Raw genomic sequence first — 18669 nt, 5'->3', positions numbered from 1 at the left:
GTGGCGGTGTGGTGGATGGGAGGTGGCGGTGTGGTGGATGGGAGGTGGCGGTGTGGTGGATGAGAGGTGTTGGATGGGAGGTGGCTGTGTGGTGGATGGGAGGTGTTATGGATGAGAGGTGGAGGTGTGGTGGATGGAAGGTGTTATGGATAAGAGGTGGCGGTATGTTGGATGAGAGGTGGCGGTGTGGTGGATGGGAGGTGTTATGGATGAGAGGTGGAGGTGTGGTGGATGGGCGGTGGCGGTGTGGTGGATGGGAGGTGTTATGGATAAGAGGTGGCGGTGTGATGGATGGGAGGTGGAGGTGTGGTGGATGGGAGATGGCGGTGTGGTGGATGGGAGATGGCGGTGTGGTGGATGAGAGGTGGCGGTGTGGTGGATGGGAGGTGGAGGTGTGGTGGATGGGAGGTGTTATGGATAAGAGGTGGCGGTGTGATGGATGGGAGGTGGAGGTTTGGTGGATGGGAGGTCGAGGTGTGGTGGATGAGAGGTGGCGGTGTGGTGGATGGGAGGTGTTATGGATGAGAAGTGGCAGTGTGATGGACTTGCAGTGAGCTGCTGTGACCGGTGTTTGTTGCAGGAGGTGGCGGTGTGGTGGATGGAAAGAGGTGGCGGTGTGGGGGATAGGTAGAAGTGGTGAGATGCTGTGACCAGTGTCCTCTGTTGCAGGCGGTGGGGAAGGTGCCCACATTAACCCACCACACAGCCACCATGTACCAGCGAGAACTCTACGTGTTCGGGGGTCTGTGCCCACAGGTGGGAGCTGATTTTGGAGTTTGCACCAATGCCCTTTATATCTTCAACCCGGAGTACAAGATCTGGTATCAGCCCATCGTGGAGGGCGAGCGCCCACTACCTAGATATGGGTGAGCAGCAATTTAGGTAGTTCCTGTTACCCCATTAAAGACTGGCCCCAAAACCACTGCGATCACACAGGACAAGTCACTGCTAACACTATACCAAGGTCAGGAGTGGGGGATGGGGGATAATGGCACCACCAGTCTTTATCATAGCTGAAGGATGGGTTATGGGTGGTGGTCAGTTTCGGGACTGATGGGTAGTGATTAGTTGTTTTTTTTTGTTTGTTTGGTTTTTTTTTGGAAGGGGGGGAGAATTGATGGGTAGTGGTCAGTTTTGGGGTGGGGTATGACTAGTTTTAGGGTGGGGGATTGATTGGTAGTGTTCAGTTTAGGGGTATCATGGGTAGTGACTAGTTTGGGGGGGGATTGATGGGTAGGAAACAGTTTGGCGCTCTTCCATCCTTACAGTTGTCTCTGCACCCCTCTTGTAGTCACAGTGCTACTCTCCTTGGTAGCCGTCTAGTTGTGTTTGGTGGCCGCCGCTCTCCGTCTGTGGTTTATCTGAATGACCTTCACATCCTGGACTTGGGTGAGGATCAGTCTGCATTGTGACAGCATATGTGTGTGTGACTTCATATCAGGGTACCCACAATCCCCTGCTCTGCAGGTTACATGGAGTATACAGCCGTGACCCATCAGTCCCTGTCTGAGAGGCCGTCTCCACGCTGGTAAGACTGCGCCACATTCCCCCTGAGCTCTCATCATGTGACCCCCTCTCCTCACTGACTGCCCTGAGCTCTCATCATGTGACCCCCCTCTCCTCACTGACTGTCATGTCATCTCTCATCATGTGACCCCCCTCTCCTCACTGACTGCCCTGATCTCTCATCATGTGACCCCCTCTCCTCACTGACTGCCCTGATCTCTCATCATGTGACCCCCTCTCCTCACTGACTGCCCTGATCTCTCATCATGTGACCCCCCTCTCCTCACTGACTGTCCTGATCTCTCATCATGTGACCCCCTTTCCTCACTGACTGCCCTGATCTCTCATCATGTGACCCCCTCTCCTCACTGACTGCCCTGATCTCTCATCATGTGACCCCCCTCTCCTCACTGACTGCCCTGATCTCTCATCATGTGACCCCCCTCTCCTCACTGACTGTCCTGATCTCTCATCATGTGACCCCCTCTCCTCACTGACTGCCCTGATCTCTCATCATGTGACCCCCTCTCCTCACTGACTGCCCTGATCTCTCATCATGTGACCCCCCTCTCCTCACTGACTGCCCTGATCTCTCATCATGTGACCCCCTCTCCTCACTGACTGCCCTGATCTCTCATCATGTGACCCCCCTCTCCTCACTGACTGCCCTGATCTCTCATCATGTGACCCCCCCTCTCCTCACTGACTGTCCTGATCTCTCATCATGTGACACCCCCCTCTCCTCACTGACTGTCCTGATCTTTAATCATGTGACCCCCCCCTCTCCTCACTGACTGTCCTGATCTCTCATCATGTGACCCCCCTCTCCTCACTGACTGCCCTGAGCTCTCATCATGTGACCCCCCTCTCCTCACTGACTGTCCTGATCTCTCATCATGTGACCCCCCCCTCTCCTCACTGACTGCCCTGATCTCTCATCATGTGACCCCCCCCTCTCCTCACTGACTGTCCTGATCTCTCATCATGTGACCCCCCCCCCTCTCCTCACTGACTGTCTTGATCTCTCATCATGTGACCCCCCCTCCTCCTCACTGACTGCCCTGATCTCTCATCATGTGACCCCCCCCCTCTCCTCACTGACTGTCCTGATCTCTCATCATGTGACCCCCCCTCTCCTCACTGACTGCCCTGATCTCTCATCATGTGACACCCCCCTCTCCTCACTGACTGCCCTGATCTCTCATCATGTGACCCCCCTCTCCTCACTGACTGTCCTGATCTCTCATCATGTGACCCCCCCTCTCCTCACTGACTGCCCTGATCTCTCATCATGTGACCCCCCCCTCTCCTCACTGACTGTCCTGATCTCTCATCATGTGACCCCCCCTCTCCTCACTGACTGTCTTGATCTCTCATCATGTGACCCCCCCTCCTCCTCACTGACTGCCCTGATCTCTCATCATGTGACCCCCCCCTCTCCTCACTGACTGTCCTGATCTCTCATCATGTGACCCCCCCTCTCCTCACTGACTGCCCTGATCTCTCATCATGTGACCCCCCCTCTCCTCACTGACTGCCCTGATCTCTCATCATGTGACCCCCCCTCTCCTCACTGACTGTCCTGATCTCTCATCATGTGACACCCCCTCTCCTCACTGACTGTCCTGATCTCTCATCATGTGACCCCCTCTCCTCACTGACTGTCCTGAGCTCTCATCATGTGACACCCCCCTCTCCTCACTGACTGCCCTGATCTCTCATCATGTGACACCCCCCTCTCCTCACTGACTGCCCTGAGCTCTCATCATGTGACTCCCCCTCTCCTCACTGACTGTCCTGATCTCTCATCATGTGACCCCCCCTCTCCTCACTGACTGCCCTGATCTCTCATCATGTGACCCCCCCTCTCCTCACTGACTGCCCTGATCTCTCATCATGTGACCCCCCTCTCCTCACTGACTGTCCTGATCTCTCATCATGTGACTTCCCCCCCTCTCCTCACTGACTGCCCTGATCTCTCATCATGTGACCCCCCCTCTCCTCACTGACTGTCCTGATCTCTCATCATGTGACCCCCCCTCTCCTCACTGACTGTCTTGATCTCTCATCATGTGACCCCCTCTCCTCACTGACTGTCCTGATCTCTCATCATGTGACCCCCCCTCCTCCTCACTGACTGCCCTGATCTCTCATCATGTGACCCCCCCCTCTCCTCACTGACTGTCCTGATCTCTCATCATGTGACCCCCCCTCTCCTCACTGACTGCCCTGATCTCTCATCATGTGACCCCCCTCTCCTCACTGACTGCCCTGATCTCTCATCATGTGACCCCCCTCTCCTCACTGACTGTCCTGATCTCTCATCATGTGACACCCCCTCTCCTCACTGACTGCCCTGATCTCTCATTATGTGACCCCCCCTCTCCTCACTGACTGCCCTGATCTCTCATCATGTGACCCCCCTCTCCTCACTGACTGTCCTGATCTCTCATCATGTGACACCCCCTCTCCTCACTGACTGTCCTGAGCTCTCATCATGTGACACCCCCTCTCCTCACTGACTGTCCTGATCTCTCATCATGTGACCCCCTCTCCTCACTGACTGTCCTGAGCTCTCATCATGTGACACCCCCCTCTCCTCACTGACTGCCCTGAGCTCTCATCATGTGACACCCCCCTCTCCTCACTGACTGCCCTGAGCTCTCATCATGTGACTCCCCCCCCCCCTCTCCTCACTGACTGTCCTGAGCTCTCATCATGTGACACCCCCCTCTCCTCACTGACTATCCTGAGCTCTCATCATGTGACACCCCCCTCTCCTCACTGACTGGCCTGATCTCTCCTCATGTGACCCCCCTCTCCTCACTGACTGCCCTGATCTCTCATCATGTGACTCCCCCCCCCCCCTCTCCTCACTGACTGTCCTGAGCTCTCATCATGTGACACCCCCCTCTCCTCACTGACTATCCTGAGCTCTCATCATGTGACACCCCCCTCTCCTCACTGACTGGCCTGATCTCTCCTCATGTGACCCTCCTCTCCTCACTGACTTTCCTGATCTCTCATCATGTGACCCCCCCCCCCCCCCCCTCTCCTCACTGACTGTCCTGATCTCTCATCATGTGACTAGGGGCGGTCTTGGCATTTCTGGGGCCCCAAGCGAAGTTATGTCTAGGCCCCCCCCCCTCAACACGCACTCCACAACAATAGACCGCTGTGTGCTGCCCCCAGTAGTATATACCCCTTGTGCGCAGCCGCCAGTAGTATATACCCCTTGTGTGCTGCCCCCAGTAGTGTATAGACGCCTGTGTGTTCCCCTAGTTATATATAGCCCCCCCTTGTGCTCCCCCAAAAGTGTATATAGACCCCCTGTGTGCTGTCCCAGTTGTATATAAACCCCCTGTGTGCTGCCCCCAGTCGTATATACCCCGTGTGCTGCCCCCAGTTGCATTTACCCCCTGTGTGCTCCCCCACTTATATATAGCTCCCCTGTGTGCTCCATCAGTGGTGTATAGCCCCCCTGTGTGCTCCCCCACTTGGATATAGACCTCCTGTGTGCTCACCCACTTGGATATAGACCCCTGTGTGCTCCTCCAGTAGTATATAAACATCCTGTGTGGTTCCCCCAGTAGTATATAGACCCCCCGTGTGCTCCACCAGTATATAGATCCCGGGGTGCTCCCCCAGTAGTATATAGACCACTGTGTGATCCTCCAGCAGTATATAGACCCCCTGTGTGCTTCCCCCAGTTATATATAGACCCTATGTGCTCCCCCAGTTATATATAGACCCCCTGTGTGCTCCCCGTTATATATAGACCCCCTGTGTGCTGTCCCCAGTAGTATATAGACCGCCTGTGTGCCCCACCAGTAGTATATAGACCCTCTGTGTGCCCCGCCAGTAGTATATAGACCTCTGTGTGCTCCTCCAGTAGTATATATGCGATGGCCAAGCCCCTAGGGGCCTCTCCGCTGAAAGGTGTAGTTACTGGCAGGAGCCGAAGCAGCTGCTGAGCAGAGGATTGTTTTTGGTTCGAGGGTAACACAGCTGAGAACCGGGCTCCTGACCATGCAGGAATACTGGGCATGCAGACTTGGATAAGGCAGAGTAATGGGTGATGCTGCAATAGGCTGTGATGATAGCGTACTGAATGATGAGAGTAGTAGTGAGACTGAGGATAAGATGCTGGGCGGAATGAAACTGAGATGAAGACTTGCTGTTGATGATTAGAGAAGATGATGAGAGGAATGACTGAAGAACGGCACCCAGATCTTGAGAATAGATGAGAATCTTGAGGACTTGAGAATAGAACACAGCCAGGAACACTTCTGGTAATGCTGCAGCAGATACCACAGGGCTGCGGCCTTGTGACACAGGAGCAGCAGCAACACACAACCTATCCCCCCTGTGGCAGGAGATAGACTGAGGTAGAACAGGAAGTCACATGGTATTCCCCAGCCAAAGCTCGATGACCATTGGAGTTACCATGGAAGCAGGGCACAGTCACGTGACATCCAGCCATTGCATCATCACACCATTAGGCATATACAGTGAAATATACATGAGAAGTACCATACTTGAACACTGGGGGCGACATAATACCCTGAGGCACTGATAACTGAATATGCATACAAGAAATGAATGAAATAGCAGACCTGAACACTGAGAGGGGTGACACAAAGCACACAGTTTGCAGTGAACCATAGCTTTCCAGAACAGGACTGGTTATAATAAAAGTGTGAGGATAAGAGGACTTGTTCTGGGACACTGCATATAGACCCCTGTGTGCCCCCCCCCCCCCCAGTTATATATAGACCCCCTGTGTGCTGCCTCAGCAGTATATAGACCCCCTGTGTGCCCCACCAGTAGTATATAGACACCTCTGTGTTTCCCCAGTAGTATATAGACCCCCTGTGTGCCCCACCAGTAGTATATAGACCCCCTGTGTGCCCCACCAGTAGTATATATACCCCTGTGTGTTCCCCCAGTCGTATATAGATCCCCTGTGTGCTACCCTAGTAGTATATAGACCCCCTGTGTGCTCCCCCACTTGGATATAGACCTCCTGTGTGCTCCCCCAGTTGTATATAGACCCCATTCTGCTGACCCAAGTAGTATATAGACCCCCTGTGTGCTGACCCAAGTAGTATATAGACCCCTCTGTGAAGCCCCAGTAGTCTATAGCCCCCCTGTGTGCTCCCCCAGTTATATATAGCCCCCCTGTGTCTTCCCCGTTATATAGCCCCACTTAGTGCTCCCCCCATTTATATTGACCCCCGCTGTGCGCTCCCCCAGTTACACAGGCCCCTGTGTGCTCCCCCTCCCATATAGTATATAACACAATAAAACAAACACTTATACTCACCTGGGTCCGGGCGTCTCCTCTTCTCTTCACTCTTGTGGCCACAAGGGTTTTCCCTGCGGTCACAAGAGGCCGCACTCCGCTTGTCCTGGCGCCAATGCTCCAGTGATGTCACTGGCACCACAAGGACAGAGCGGCCACTTGTGACCGCAGGGAAAACACTTCCTGCGGCCACAAGAGTGACTGACAGGAAGGGAGCCAATGTCTCCTGCCCTGTCAGTGCTGCTGCATGTAACTGAGCGCTCATTACGAGTGCTCATAGTTACAGTTCTGATCGCAGAAGCGAGCGGGGCAGCGGCCCTGTCTAGCGGTCTTGAGCACAAGGGAAGAGCGGGGCGTGGGGGCCCCCCTGGAGGTTGGGGGCCCCAAGCGATTGCTTGGGGTGCTTGGTGCCAAAGACCGCTACTGCATGTGACCCCCCCTCCTCCTCACTGACTGCCCTGATCTCTCATCATGTGACACCCCCCCTTTCTCACTGACTGCCCTGAGCTCTCATCATGTGACACCCCCTTCTCCTCACTGACTGTCCTGATCTCTCATCATGTGACCCCCCCCCCTCTGCTCACTGACTGCCCTGATCTCTCATCATGTGACCCCCCTCTCCTCACTGACTGTCCTGAGCTCTCATCATGTGACACCCTCCTCACTGACTGTCCTGATCTCTCCTCATGTGACCCCCCCCTCTCCTCACTGACTGTCCTGAGCTCTCATCATGTGACACCCTCCTCATTGACTGTCCTGATCTCTCATCATGTGACACCCTCCTCACTGACTGTCCTGATCTCTCATCATGTGACACCCTCCTCACTGACTGTCCTGATCTCTCATCATGTGACACCTTCCTCACTGACTGTCCTGATCTCTCATCATGTGACACCCTCCTCACTGACTGCCCTGATCTCTCATCATGTGACCCCCCCCTCTCCTCACTGACTGTCCTGAGCTCTCATCATGTGACCCCCCCTCTCCTCACTGACTGCCCTGAGTTCTCATCATGTGACCCCCCCTCTCCTCACTGACTGCCCTGAGTTCTCATCAGTGATCCCCCTGTCCTCATTGACTGCCCCCGTCTCTGTTTATAACACCTATATAATGTCACCTTATTTCCGGAAGCTTCCATGCTGCCATGCAGGTGTCTGAACAGCGTCTCCTCATCCATGGCGGTTGTTCTGGGAGCGGCTCATTGACTGACGCCTTCATCTTTAGTCTGGGTAAGGGTTGGTGCAGGGGGGCTCTGCTTTAGGGCGATAGGGGGGTGTTGGGTCTGTAGTGCCCCCTTGGTCACAGCTTTATATGGGTGTTCTCCTGTAAGGGAGGATATTAGGGCTCAGTAGCGCCCCCCGGTCACAGCCCGTACACCCACCATTACTCTGTTGTTCCTACAGACACCATGAGCTGGAGCTCCATCAGTTTCGGGGGAAGCTCGCTGCTGCCTCGTGCTGGACACACTTTACTTAACCTGACCTCCTCCTCCCTGACTGATTCTGACAAGGAGAAGCGCAAGGGGCGGAGCCTGTGTAGGGTCCTCATTATTGGGGGATCTGATGGATCTGGAACCTTCTACAGTGACAACCCCAAGTTCCAGCTGGACCTGAGCGGCTGACACATTGATGAGTCGGTGGAGACGACATGTTACTTAGGGGTTGTGGTTTATTGTATGATCGGCACGCTCATAATACACGGATTGATATAACAGTATAATGGCCTCATGTCTTCACATCACATCCGGCGGAGTATCCGGCTGCCTGGACGGGTGGGTGACCTGGAACGCCTCCAGCTGGAGCAGAGCCTGATTGATCCTGGAGATCGTGGGGAACTGGCCCAGGGCAACCTGAAACCTAAGACACGAGGGTGATGAGGGTGGAGCCCCCATATCTGCCACCAGAGGAACAGCCCGGGGGGAATGGGACAAAAGGCCCACGGGCTGGCAGCGCTCGTTTGTTCCTCGGTTTTCCGCTCGCTGCCACCACTATTACATGCGGGGGGGCTGCCTGGGTGATCGCTGATTGTCAGGGCAGCCCATAGAGGATAGTGGCGGTCTGCTGCTTCCTACTCCACGGAGCGGCGGCAGCAGATCGCTTCTATCACAGTCGTTGGTTGTACAACATGTTTGAAAGACAAACGACTGCAACGATCAGCGATATGAACAATGTTGGCTGATCGTTGCCTTCTATTCGACAGGACGATTATCGGCCGATAATCGTTCCGTGGAATAGGGCCTAAAGCCGGCTCATCTAGGAGTGGCTGATAACAGTGAATAATCGCTGCCATAAAGTATATATAATCTATGGGCAGGGGCCCGGCTCATGGCCTCACCTGTCAGCGTTGGCTACCTGAGGGACCAGACACAGATCAGCCATCGTCACCTGTGGAGAGAAGCGAAGCCGGTAAGTGGGATCCTGAGGGGCACCTACCCCCGGACACCCAACCCCCCCCCCCCCCCCCCCCCGCCTGTGCCGTACCTCATCACCCACGCAGTATCGTCCGGCCGTATCCTGCAGCAACAGCTCCAGAGCTGCAAGAGGAAGATAGGTGGTTACTTGTCTTTATGCACTTGCTTGGGGCTGTAGGGGGTCCCACTCATTGCCCATGGGACACTCACATGGCAGGACTTTTGGATTACTGGGGGGGGCACGGGTGAGGAAGGGACAGAGGAGTCTGGAGGAGGGTTATGAAGGCAGACACAGGGGAGGAGAGGGCAGAGGAGTCTGGTGGAGGACATGGGTGAGGAGAGGACAGAGACCTCTAGAAGAGAACAGAAGTGAGGGGACAGAGTGGTCTAAAGGAGAAGACGGAAGAGTGGAGGTGGACAGAGGTGAGAAAGGGATGGGTCTGGAGGAGGTGAGAGGATAGAGAGAGGGGTCTGGAAGAGAAATTGGGATTGAGGAGTCTCGGGAAGGGGACACCGGAATTTGCTGTCTGGAGGAGCATTGTTCCTGGTATTGCCAGGTGTGCAGGTCTCTGGAGGAGCATTAGTCCCGGTATTGCCAGGTGTGCAGGTCTCTGGTGGTGGAGCATTATTCCCGGTATTGCCAGTTGTGCAGGTCTCTGGTGGAGTAATACTGACTGGTAGTAGGAGGAGCATTATTCCCGGTATTGCTAGTTGTGCAGGTCTCTGGGGGAGTAATGCATGGTGGCTGGAGGAGCATTGTTCCCAGTACTGCCAGGTGTGCACGTCTCTGGAGAAGCGTTATTCCCGGTATTGCCAGGTGTGCAGGTGTCTGGGGGAGTAATACATGGTCTCTGGAGGAGCATTATTCCCATTATTGCCAGTTGTGCAGGTCTCTGGAGGAGCATTAGTCCCGGTATTGCCAGGTGTGCAGGTCTCTGGAGGAGCATTATTCCCATTATTGCCAGTTGTGCAGGTCTCTGGTGGAGCATTATTCCTGGTATTGCCAGTTGTGCAGGTCTCTGGAGGAGCATTAGTCCCGGTATTGCCAGGTGTGCAGGTCTCTGGAGGAGCGTTATTCTCAGTATTGCCAGTTGTGCAGGTCTCTGGTGGAGCATTATTCCCATTATTGCCAGTTGTGCAGGTCTCTGGAGAAGCATTATTCCCGGTATTGCCAGGTGTGCAGGTCTCTGGAGGAGCATTATTCCTGGTATTGCCAGTTGTGTAGGTCTCTGGAGGAGTATTATTCCTGGTATTGCCAGTTGTGCAGGTCTCTGGTGGAGCATTATTCCTGGTATTGCCAGTTGTGCAGGTCTCTGGAGGAGCATTATTCCTGGTATTGCCACTTGTGCAGGTCTCTGGAGGAGCATTATTCCTGGTATTGCCACTTGTGCAGGTCTCTGGAGGAGCATTATTGCCAGTTGTGCAGGTCTCTGGTGGAGCATTATTCCTGGTATTGCCAGTTGTGCAGGTCTCTGGTGGAGCATTATTCTCAGTATTGCCAGTTGTGCAGGTCTCTGGTGGAGCATTATTCTCATTATTGCCAGATGTGCAGGTCTTTGGAGGAGCATTATTCCCGGTATTGCCAGTTGTGCAGGTCTCTGGTGGAGCATTATTCTCGGTATTGCCACTTGTGCAGGTCTCTGGTGGAGTAATACTGACTGGTAGTAGTAGGAGCATTCCTAGTATTGACAGTTGTGCAGGTCTCTGGATGAGTAATACATGGTCTCTGGAGAAGCATTATTCCCGGTATTGCCAGTTGTGCAGGTCTCTGGTGGAGCATTATTCCTGGTATTGCCAGTTGTGCAGGTCTCTGGTGGAGTAATACTGACTGGTAGTAGGAGGAGCATTATTCCCGGTATTGCTAGTTGTGCAGGTCTCTGGGGGAGTAATGCATGGTGGCTGGAGGAGCATTGTTCCCAGTACTGCCAGGTGTGCACGTCTCTGGAGAAGCGTTATTCCTGGTATTGCCAGGTGTGCAGGTGTCTGGGGGAGTAATACATGGTCTCTGGAGGAGCATTATTCCCATTATTGCCAGTTGTGCAGGTCTCTGGTGGAGCATTATTCCCATTATTGCCAGTTGTGCAGGTCTCTGGAGGAGCATTAGTCCCGGTATTGCCAGGTGTGCAGGTCTCTGGAGGAGCATTATTCCCATTATTGCCAGTTGTGCAGGTCTCTGGAGGAGCATTATTCCCATTATTGCCAGTTGTGCAGGTCTCTGGTGGAGCATTATTCCCATTATTGCCAGTTGTGCAGGTCTCTGGAGGAGCGTTATTCTCAGTATTGCTAGGTGTGCAGGTCTCTGGTGGAGCATTGTTCCTGGTATTGCCAGTTGTGCAGGTCTCTGGAGGAGCATTAGTCCCGGTATTGCCAGGTGTGCAGGTCTCTGGAGGAGCGTTATTCTCAGTATTGCCAGTTGTGCAGGTCTCTGGTGGAGCATTATTCCTGGTATTGCCAGTTGTGCAGGTCTCTGGAGGAGCATTAGTCCCGGTATTGCCAGGTGTGCAGGTCTCTGGTGGAGCATTATTCTCAGTATTGCCAGTTGTGCAGGTCTCTGGAGGAGCATTAGTCCCGGTATTGCCAGGTGTGCAGGTCTCTGGTGGAGCATTATTCCCGGTATTGCCAGGTGTGCAGGTCTTTGGAGGAGCATTATTCCTGGTATTGCCAGTTGTGCAGGTCTCTGGTGGAGCATTATTCCCGGTATTGCCAGTTGTGCAGGTCTCTGGAGGAGCATTATTCCTGGTATTGCCACTTGTGCAGGTCTCTGGAGGAGCATTATTGCCAGTTGTGCAGGTCTCTGGTGGAGCATTATTCCTGGTATTGCCAGTTGTGCAGGTCTCTGGAGGAGCATTATTCCCGGTATTGCCAGTTGTGCAGGTCTCTGGTGGAGCATTATTCTCGGTATTGCCACTTGTGCAGGTCTCTGGTGGAGTAATACTGACTGGTAGTAGTAGGAGCATTCCTAGTATTGACAGTTGTGCAGGTCTCTGGAGGAGTAATACATGGTCTCTGGAGAAGCATTATTCCCGGTATTGCCAGTTGTGCAGGTCGCTGGAGGAGTATTATTCCCGGTATTGCCAGTTGTGCAGGTCTCTGGAGGAGCATTATTCCCGGTATTGCCACTTGTGCAGGTCTCTGGTGGAGCATTATTCCCGGTATTGCCAGTTGTGTAGGTCTCTGGTGAAATAATACATGGTCTCTGGAGGAGCATTATTTCCGGTATTGCCAGTTGGACTAATACTCTTGGCCGGTGAAGACCTATGATCAATGTTGGGCCTCCTGCTTCTCTCCAGTGCACTGTACCCCAGTATCCAGCCCTTGCCCCCCTAGTTCTCACCTTGGAAGCCTTTGGAGATGAAGTGTTGCGCCCACTCCAGCTTCCCGTCTCCCACTCTTTGCAGTACGCCCAGGTTCTGTGGAGACAGAGATGTCAGACATATTGGGGGGGGAAACTCTAAGGACGTGTCTGTATTCCCCGCTCCTTACCTGCAGCGGCTGTATCCCAGAGGCGATGAGGTCACTGATCATCCGGCATTGCCCTCTCTTGATGGGGTCTCTTGGGAGTAATGGGGGCTGTGGCCTGGTCTCTTCCAGGTATTCAATGATGGCAAGCTGAGGGAATAGAGGAGGTGAGGACGCCACCCGCCGTACAGAGACCCCCGATCCGCGTGAGGACGCCACCCGCCGTACAGAGACCCCCGATCCGCGTGAGGACGCCACCCGCCGTACAGAGACCCCCGATCCGCGTGAGGACGCCACCCGCCGTACAGAGACCCCCGATCCGCGTGAGGACGCCACCCGCCGTACAGAGACCCCCGATCCGTGTGGGGACCGTTCTTTCCGCTCCATATTACTGAACATATACGGGGCACGGCCGGGCACAGTGGCGGCTACTCACCGATTGGCTGAGGGTGACCCCATCGATCCTCAGAGCCGGGACCTGCTGCATGGGGTTGACACGCCGGTATTCATCCGTGAGCTGCGGACACAGGACAGTGAAGATAGCGCCCCCCCAACCAGCATGCTGATAACCTCTGTGCTGCTGTCACTTACCTGCTGCCCCCCAGCCTGGATCAGGTTGACAGGGCGCTGCTCGTACTCTATGCCCTTCAGAGTCAGTGCTGCACAGATACAGAGACATCAGAGACCATCCACAGAGCGTGGCCCCCCGGGGCCCCACAATACTCACCAATCCGGACCCTCCATGAGCATGAGCTGCGGAAATAGCTGAATAAGAGGGGCTGCAAGAAGAGGAGAGTGGGTCACCTCCGATATAGTGTCCCCCACAGAACCCTGACATGTGGCCCCCAGTATACAGTGTCCCCTGGACCCTGACATGTGGCCCCCAGTACACAATGTCACCCCGGAGCCCTAACATGTGGCCCCCAGTATATAGTGTCTACGCTGGACCCCTGACATGTGGCCCCCAGTACACAGTGTTCCCCGAGCCCTGACATGTGGCCCCCAGTACACAGTGTGTCCCCCTGGAGCCCTGAAATATGCCCCCAGTATACAGTGTCTCCCCGGAGCCCTGACATGTGGCCCCCAGTATATAGTGTCTCCGCTGGACCTCTGACATGTGGCCCCCAGTACAAAGTGTTCCCCGAGCCCTGACATGTGGCCCCCAGTACACAATGTCACCCCGGAGCCCTAACATGTGGCCCCCAGTATATAGTGTCTACGCTGGACCCCTGACATGTGGCTCCCAGTATGAAGTGTCTCCGCTGGACCTCTGACATGTGGCCCCCAGTACACAGTGTTACCCGAGCCCTGACATGTGGCCCCCAGTACACAGTGCGTCCCCCTGGAGCCCTGACATGTGGCCCCCAGTATACAGTGTCTCCCCGGAGCCCTGACATGTGGCCCCCAGTATACAGTGTCTCCCCGGAGCCCTGACATGTGGCCCCCAGTAAACAGTGTATCCCCAAGAGCTCTGACATGTGGCCCCCAGTATACAGTGTCCCCCTGGACCCCTGACATCTGGCCCCCAGTATACAGTGTCCCCCCGGAGCCCTGACATGTGGCCCCCAGTATGCAGTGTCCCCCTGGACCCCTGACATTTGGCCCCCAGTACACAGTGTGTCCCCCAGAGCCCTGACATGTGGCCCCCAGTACACAGTGTCTCCCCGAAGCCCTGACATGTGGCCCCCAGTATACTGTGTGTCTCCCCGAAGCCCTGACATGTGTGGCCCCCAGTATACAGTGTGTCCCCCTGGAGCCCTGACATGTGGCCCCCAGTATACAGTGTGTCCCCCTTGAGCCCTGACATGTGGCCCCCAGTACAAAGTGTCCTCCCCCACCGAGCCCTGACATGTGGCCCCCAGTACACAGTGGGCCCCCCAGTACACAGATTCTCCCACCCTGACATGTGGCCCCCAGTATACAGTGTCTCCCCGGAGCTCTGACATGTGGTCCCCAGTATACTGTGTGTCTCCCCGGAGCCCTGACATGTGGCCCCCAGTATACTGTGTGTCTCCCCGGAGCCCTGACATGTGGCCCCCAGTATACTGTGTGTCTCCCCCCGAGCCCTGACATGTGGCCCCCAGTATACTGTTTGTCTCCCCCCGAGCCCTGACATGTGGCCCCCAGTATACTGTGTGTCTCCCCGGAGCCCTGACATGTGGCCCCCAGTATACTGTGTCTCCCCCCGAGCCCTGACATGTGGCCCCCAGTATACTGTGTGTCTCCCCCCGAGCCCTGACATGTGGCCCCCAGTATACTCTGTGTCTCCCCCCGAGCCCTGACATGTGGCCCCCAGTATACTGTGTGTCTCCCCCCGAGCCCTGACATGTGGCCCCCAGTATACAGTGTGTCTCCCCCCGAGCCCTGACATGTGGCCCCCAGTATACTGTTTGTCTCCCCCCGAGCCCTGACATGTGGCCCCCAGTATACTGTGTGTCTCCCCGGAGCCCTGACATGTGGCCCCCAGTATACTGTGTGTCTCCCCCCGAGCCCTGACATGTGGCCCCCAGTATACTGTGTGTCTCCCCCCGAGCCCTGACATGTGACCCCCAGTATACTGTGTGTCTCCCCCCGAGCCCTGACATGTGGCCCCCAGTATACTGTGTGTCTCCCCCCGAGCCCTGACATGTGGCCCCCAGTATACTGTGTGTCTCCCCCCGAGCCCTGACATGTGGCCCCCAGTATACTGTGTGTCTCCCCCCGAGCCCTGACATGTGGCCCCCAGTATACTGTGTGTCTCCCCCCGAGCCCTGACATGTGGCCCCCAGTATACTGTGTGTCTCCCCGGAGCCCTGACATGTGGCCCCCAGTATACTGTGTGTCTCCCCCCGAGCCCTGACATGTGGCCCCCAGTATACTGTGTGTCTCCCCCCGTGCCCTGACATGTGGCCCCCAGTATACTGTGTGTCTCCCCCCGAGCCCTGACATGTGGCCCCCAGTATACTGTGTGTCTCCCCCCGAGCCCTGACATGTGGCCCCCAGTATACTGTGTGTCTCCCCCCGAGCCCTGACATGTGGCCCCCAGTATACTGTGTGTCTCCCCCCGAGCCCTGACATGTGGCCCCCAGTATACTGTGTGTCTCCCCCCGAGCCCTGACATGTGGCCCCCAGTATACTGTGTCCCCCACCACCTCACCTTCCCATCAGCCGCCATCACTGCACACAGAATGGATCTGACCAATCAGAGAGGAGAGCAGAATCCTCCCCCAGGACTTTACACCATATGGGAAATGTTAGTGAGCGAGGAGGAGGCGGCTGTGTAACCATCTGCAGCACTACAGGATGTTATAGGGGCCCTCTGCCTGTACTGGGGTGATATAGGGGCACTCTGCCTGTACTGGAATGATATAGGGGCACTCTGGCTGTACTGGGGTGATATAGGGGCACTCTGCCTGTACTGGGGTGATATAGGGGCACTCTGCCTGTACTGGGGTGATATAGGGGCACTCTGCCTGTACTGGGGTGATATAGGGGCACTCTGTCTGTACTGGGGTGATATAGGGGCACTCTGTCTGTACTGGGGTGATATAGGGGCACTCTGCCTGTACTGGGGTGATATAGGGGCACTCTGCCTGTACTGGGATGATATAGAGGCACTCTGCCTGTACTGGGTGATATAGGGGCACTCTGCCTGTACTGGGGTGATATAGGGGCACTCTGCCTGTACTGGGGTGGTATAGGGGCACTCTGCCTGTAATGGAGTGATATAGGGGCACTCTGCCTGTACTGTGGTGATATAGGGGCACTCTGCCTGTAATGGAATGATATAGGGGCACTCTGCCTGTACTGTGGTGATATAGGGGCACTCTGCCTGTAATGGAATGATATAGGGGCACTCTGCCTGTAATGGGATGATATAGGGGCACTCTGCCTGTACTGGGGTGATGTAGGGGCACTCTGCCTGTACTGTGGTGATATAGGGGCACTCTGCCTGTAATGGAATGATACAGGGGCACTCTGCCTGTACTGTGGTGATATAGGGGCACTCTGCCTGTAATGGAATGATATAGGGGCACTCTGCCTGTAATGGGATGATCTAGGGGCACTCTGCCTGTACTGGGGTGATGTAGGGGCACTCTGCATGTACTGGGGTGATATAGGGGCACTCTGCCTGTACTGGGGTGATATAGGGGCACTCTGCCTGTACTGGGGTGATATAGAGACACTCTGCCTGTAATGGAGTGATATAGGGGCACTCTGCCTGTACTGGGGTGATATAGAGACACTCTGCCTGTAATGGAGTGATGTAGGGGCACTCTGCATGTACTGGGGTGATATAGGGGCACTCTGCCTGTACTGGGGTGATATAGGGGCACTCTGCCTGTACTGGGGTGATATAGAGACACTCTGCCTGTACTGGGGTGATATAGGGGCACTCTGCCTGTACTGGAATGATATAGGGGCACTCTGCCTGTACTGGGGTGATATAGGGGCACTCTGGCTGTACTGGGGTGATATAGGGGCACTCTGCCTGTAATGAGGTGATATAGGGGCCCTCTGCCTGTACTGGGGTGATATAGGGGCACTCTGCCTGTACTGGGGTGATATAGGGGCACTCTGCCTGTAATGGGATGATATAGGGGCACTCTGCCTGTACTGGGGTGATGTAGGGGCACTCTGCATGTACTGGGGTGATATAGGGGCACTCTGCCTGTACTGGGGTGATATAGGGGCACTCTGCCTGTACTGGGGTGATATAGGGGCCCTCTGCCTGTACTGGGGTGATATAGGGGCACTCTGCCTGTACTGGGGTGATATAGGGGCACTCTGCCTGTACTGGGGTGATATAGGGGCACTCTGCCTGTACTGGGGTGATATAGGGGCACTCTGCCTGTACTGGGGTGATATAGGGGCACTCTGCCTGTAATGGGGTGATATAGGGGCACTCTGCCTGTACTGGGGTGATATAGGGGAACTCTGCCTGTACTGGAGTGATATAGGGGCACTCTGCCTGTAATGGGGTGATATAGGGGCACTCTGCCTGTACTGGGGTGATATAGGGGCACTCTGCCTGTACTGGGGTGATATAGGGGCACTCTGCCTGTACTGGGGTGATATAGGGGCACTCTGCCTGTACTGGGGTGATATAGGGGCACTCTGCCTGTACTGGGGTGATATAGGGGCACTCTGCCTGTAATGAGGTGATATAGGGGCACTCTGTCTGTACTGGGGTGATATAGGGGCACTCTGCCTGTACTGGGGTGATATAGGGGCACTCTGCCTGTACTGGGGTGATATAGGGGCACTCTGCCTGTAATGGGATGATATAGGGGCACTCTGCCTGTACTGGGGTGATGTAGGGGCACTCTGCCTGTAATGAGATGATATAGGGGCACTCTGCCTGTACTGGGGTGATATAGGGGCACTCTGTCTGTACTGGGGTGATATAGGGGCACTCTGCCTGTACTGGGGTGATATAGGGGCACTCTGCCTGTAATGGGATGATATAGGGGCACTCTGCCTGTACTGGGGTGATGTAGGGGCACTCTGCCTGTAATGAGATGATATAGGGGCACTCTGCCTGTACTGGGGTGATATAGGGGCACTCTGCATGTACTGGGGTGATATAGGGGCACTCTGTCTGTACTGGGGTGATATAGGGGCACTCTGTCTGTACTGGGGTGATATAGGGGCACTCTGCCTGTACTGGGGTGATATAGGGGCACTCTGCCTGTACTGGGGTGATATAGGGGCACTCTGTCTGTACTGGGATGATATAGGGGCACTCTGCCTGTAATGAGGTGATATAGGGGCACTCTGCCTGTACTGGGGTGATATAGGGGCACTCTGATGCTGTAATTCTCCCAGTGTCTCCTTGGACACTACTGGTCCCAGCATGCCTTAGTGTTCCTTACTCTTATCACTTGTGTCTTCCCTCTGACCAATCAGAAGATGGGTGTCACGTAGTTCTTACCTTCCCCACTGCCGCCATCTTTCCTGTGGTCGCGATCTCAGTGTAGCTCCGCCCTTATCTCGCGGGAAGTCGGGC

The 18669-nt window shown here is 55.2% G+C and overlaps 2 protein-coding genes across 6 annotated transcripts in view; one reads left to right on the top strand and one right to left on the bottom strand.

Moving 5' to 3' along the window:
• The window catches only part of LOC138771336 (rab9 effector protein with kelch motifs-like), a 73434-nt gene extending 64771 nt beyond the window's left edge, over positions 1-8663 (top strand). For 3 of the 4 annotated variants that reach the window (XM_069950961.1, XM_069950960.1, XM_069950959.1), the window contains 5 exons: positions 670-866; positions 1292-1389; positions 1468-1528; positions 7943-8040; positions 8215-8663. In XM_069950961.1, coding sequence (XP_069807062.1) covers positions 670-866; positions 1292-1389; positions 1468-1528; positions 7943-8040; positions 8215-8432 — 672 coding nt within the window. In that variant the 3' untranslated portion in view covers positions 8433-8663. The remainder of the gene's footprint in view (positions 1-669; positions 867-1291; positions 1390-1467; positions 1529-7942; positions 8041-8214) is intronic. The other variant, XM_069950962.1, reaches the window with a different exon arrangement.
• Positions 8462-18636, bottom strand: GSTZ1 (glutathione S-transferase zeta 1). 2 transcript variants are annotated; one of them, XM_069950964.1, is made up of 9 exons: positions 18595-18636; positions 13408-13459; positions 13272-13339; positions 13117-13197; positions 12705-12830; positions 12556-12631; positions 9292-9344; positions 9146-9195; positions 8462-8667 (listed from the first exon to the last, which is right to left on the bottom strand). In XM_069950964.1, the coding sequence occupies exons 1-9, from the start codon at positions 18610-18612 to the stop codon at positions 8544-8546; spliced, it is 648 nt and encodes a 215-aa protein (XP_069807065.1). In that variant the 5' UTR covers positions 18613-18636; the 3' UTR covers positions 8462-8543. The 2 variants fall into 2 exon arrangements, with proteins under 2 accessions (XP_069807065.1, XP_069807064.1); XM_069950963.1 differs by lacking the exon at positions 18595-18636 and adding an exon at positions 15817-15874.
• Between the last annotated feature and the right edge of the window lie 33 nt (positions 18637-18669).

The sequence above is a fragment of the Dendropsophus ebraccatus genome, chromosome 13 (assembly GCF_027789765.1).
Source record: "Dendropsophus ebraccatus isolate aDenEbr1 chromosome 13, aDenEbr1.pat, whole genome shotgun sequence".
NCBI classification, from domain to species: domain Eukaryota; kingdom Metazoa; phylum Chordata; class Amphibia; order Anura; family Hylidae; genus Dendropsophus; species Dendropsophus ebraccatus.
This window is presented reverse-complemented; position numbering and strand designations above follow the sequence as displayed.

Coding starts and splice junctions, on each gene's coding strand:
- GSTZ1 (XM_069950964.1), bottom strand. Junction 9,345..12,555: donor CATCTCCAAAGGCTTCCAAG/GTGAGAACTAGG, acceptor TTCCTCTTGCAG/CTCTGGAGCTGTTGCTGCAG. Junction 9,196..9,291: donor GATACTGCGTGGGTGATGAG/GTACGGCACAGG, acceptor TTCTCTCCACAG/GTGACGATGGCTGATCTGTG.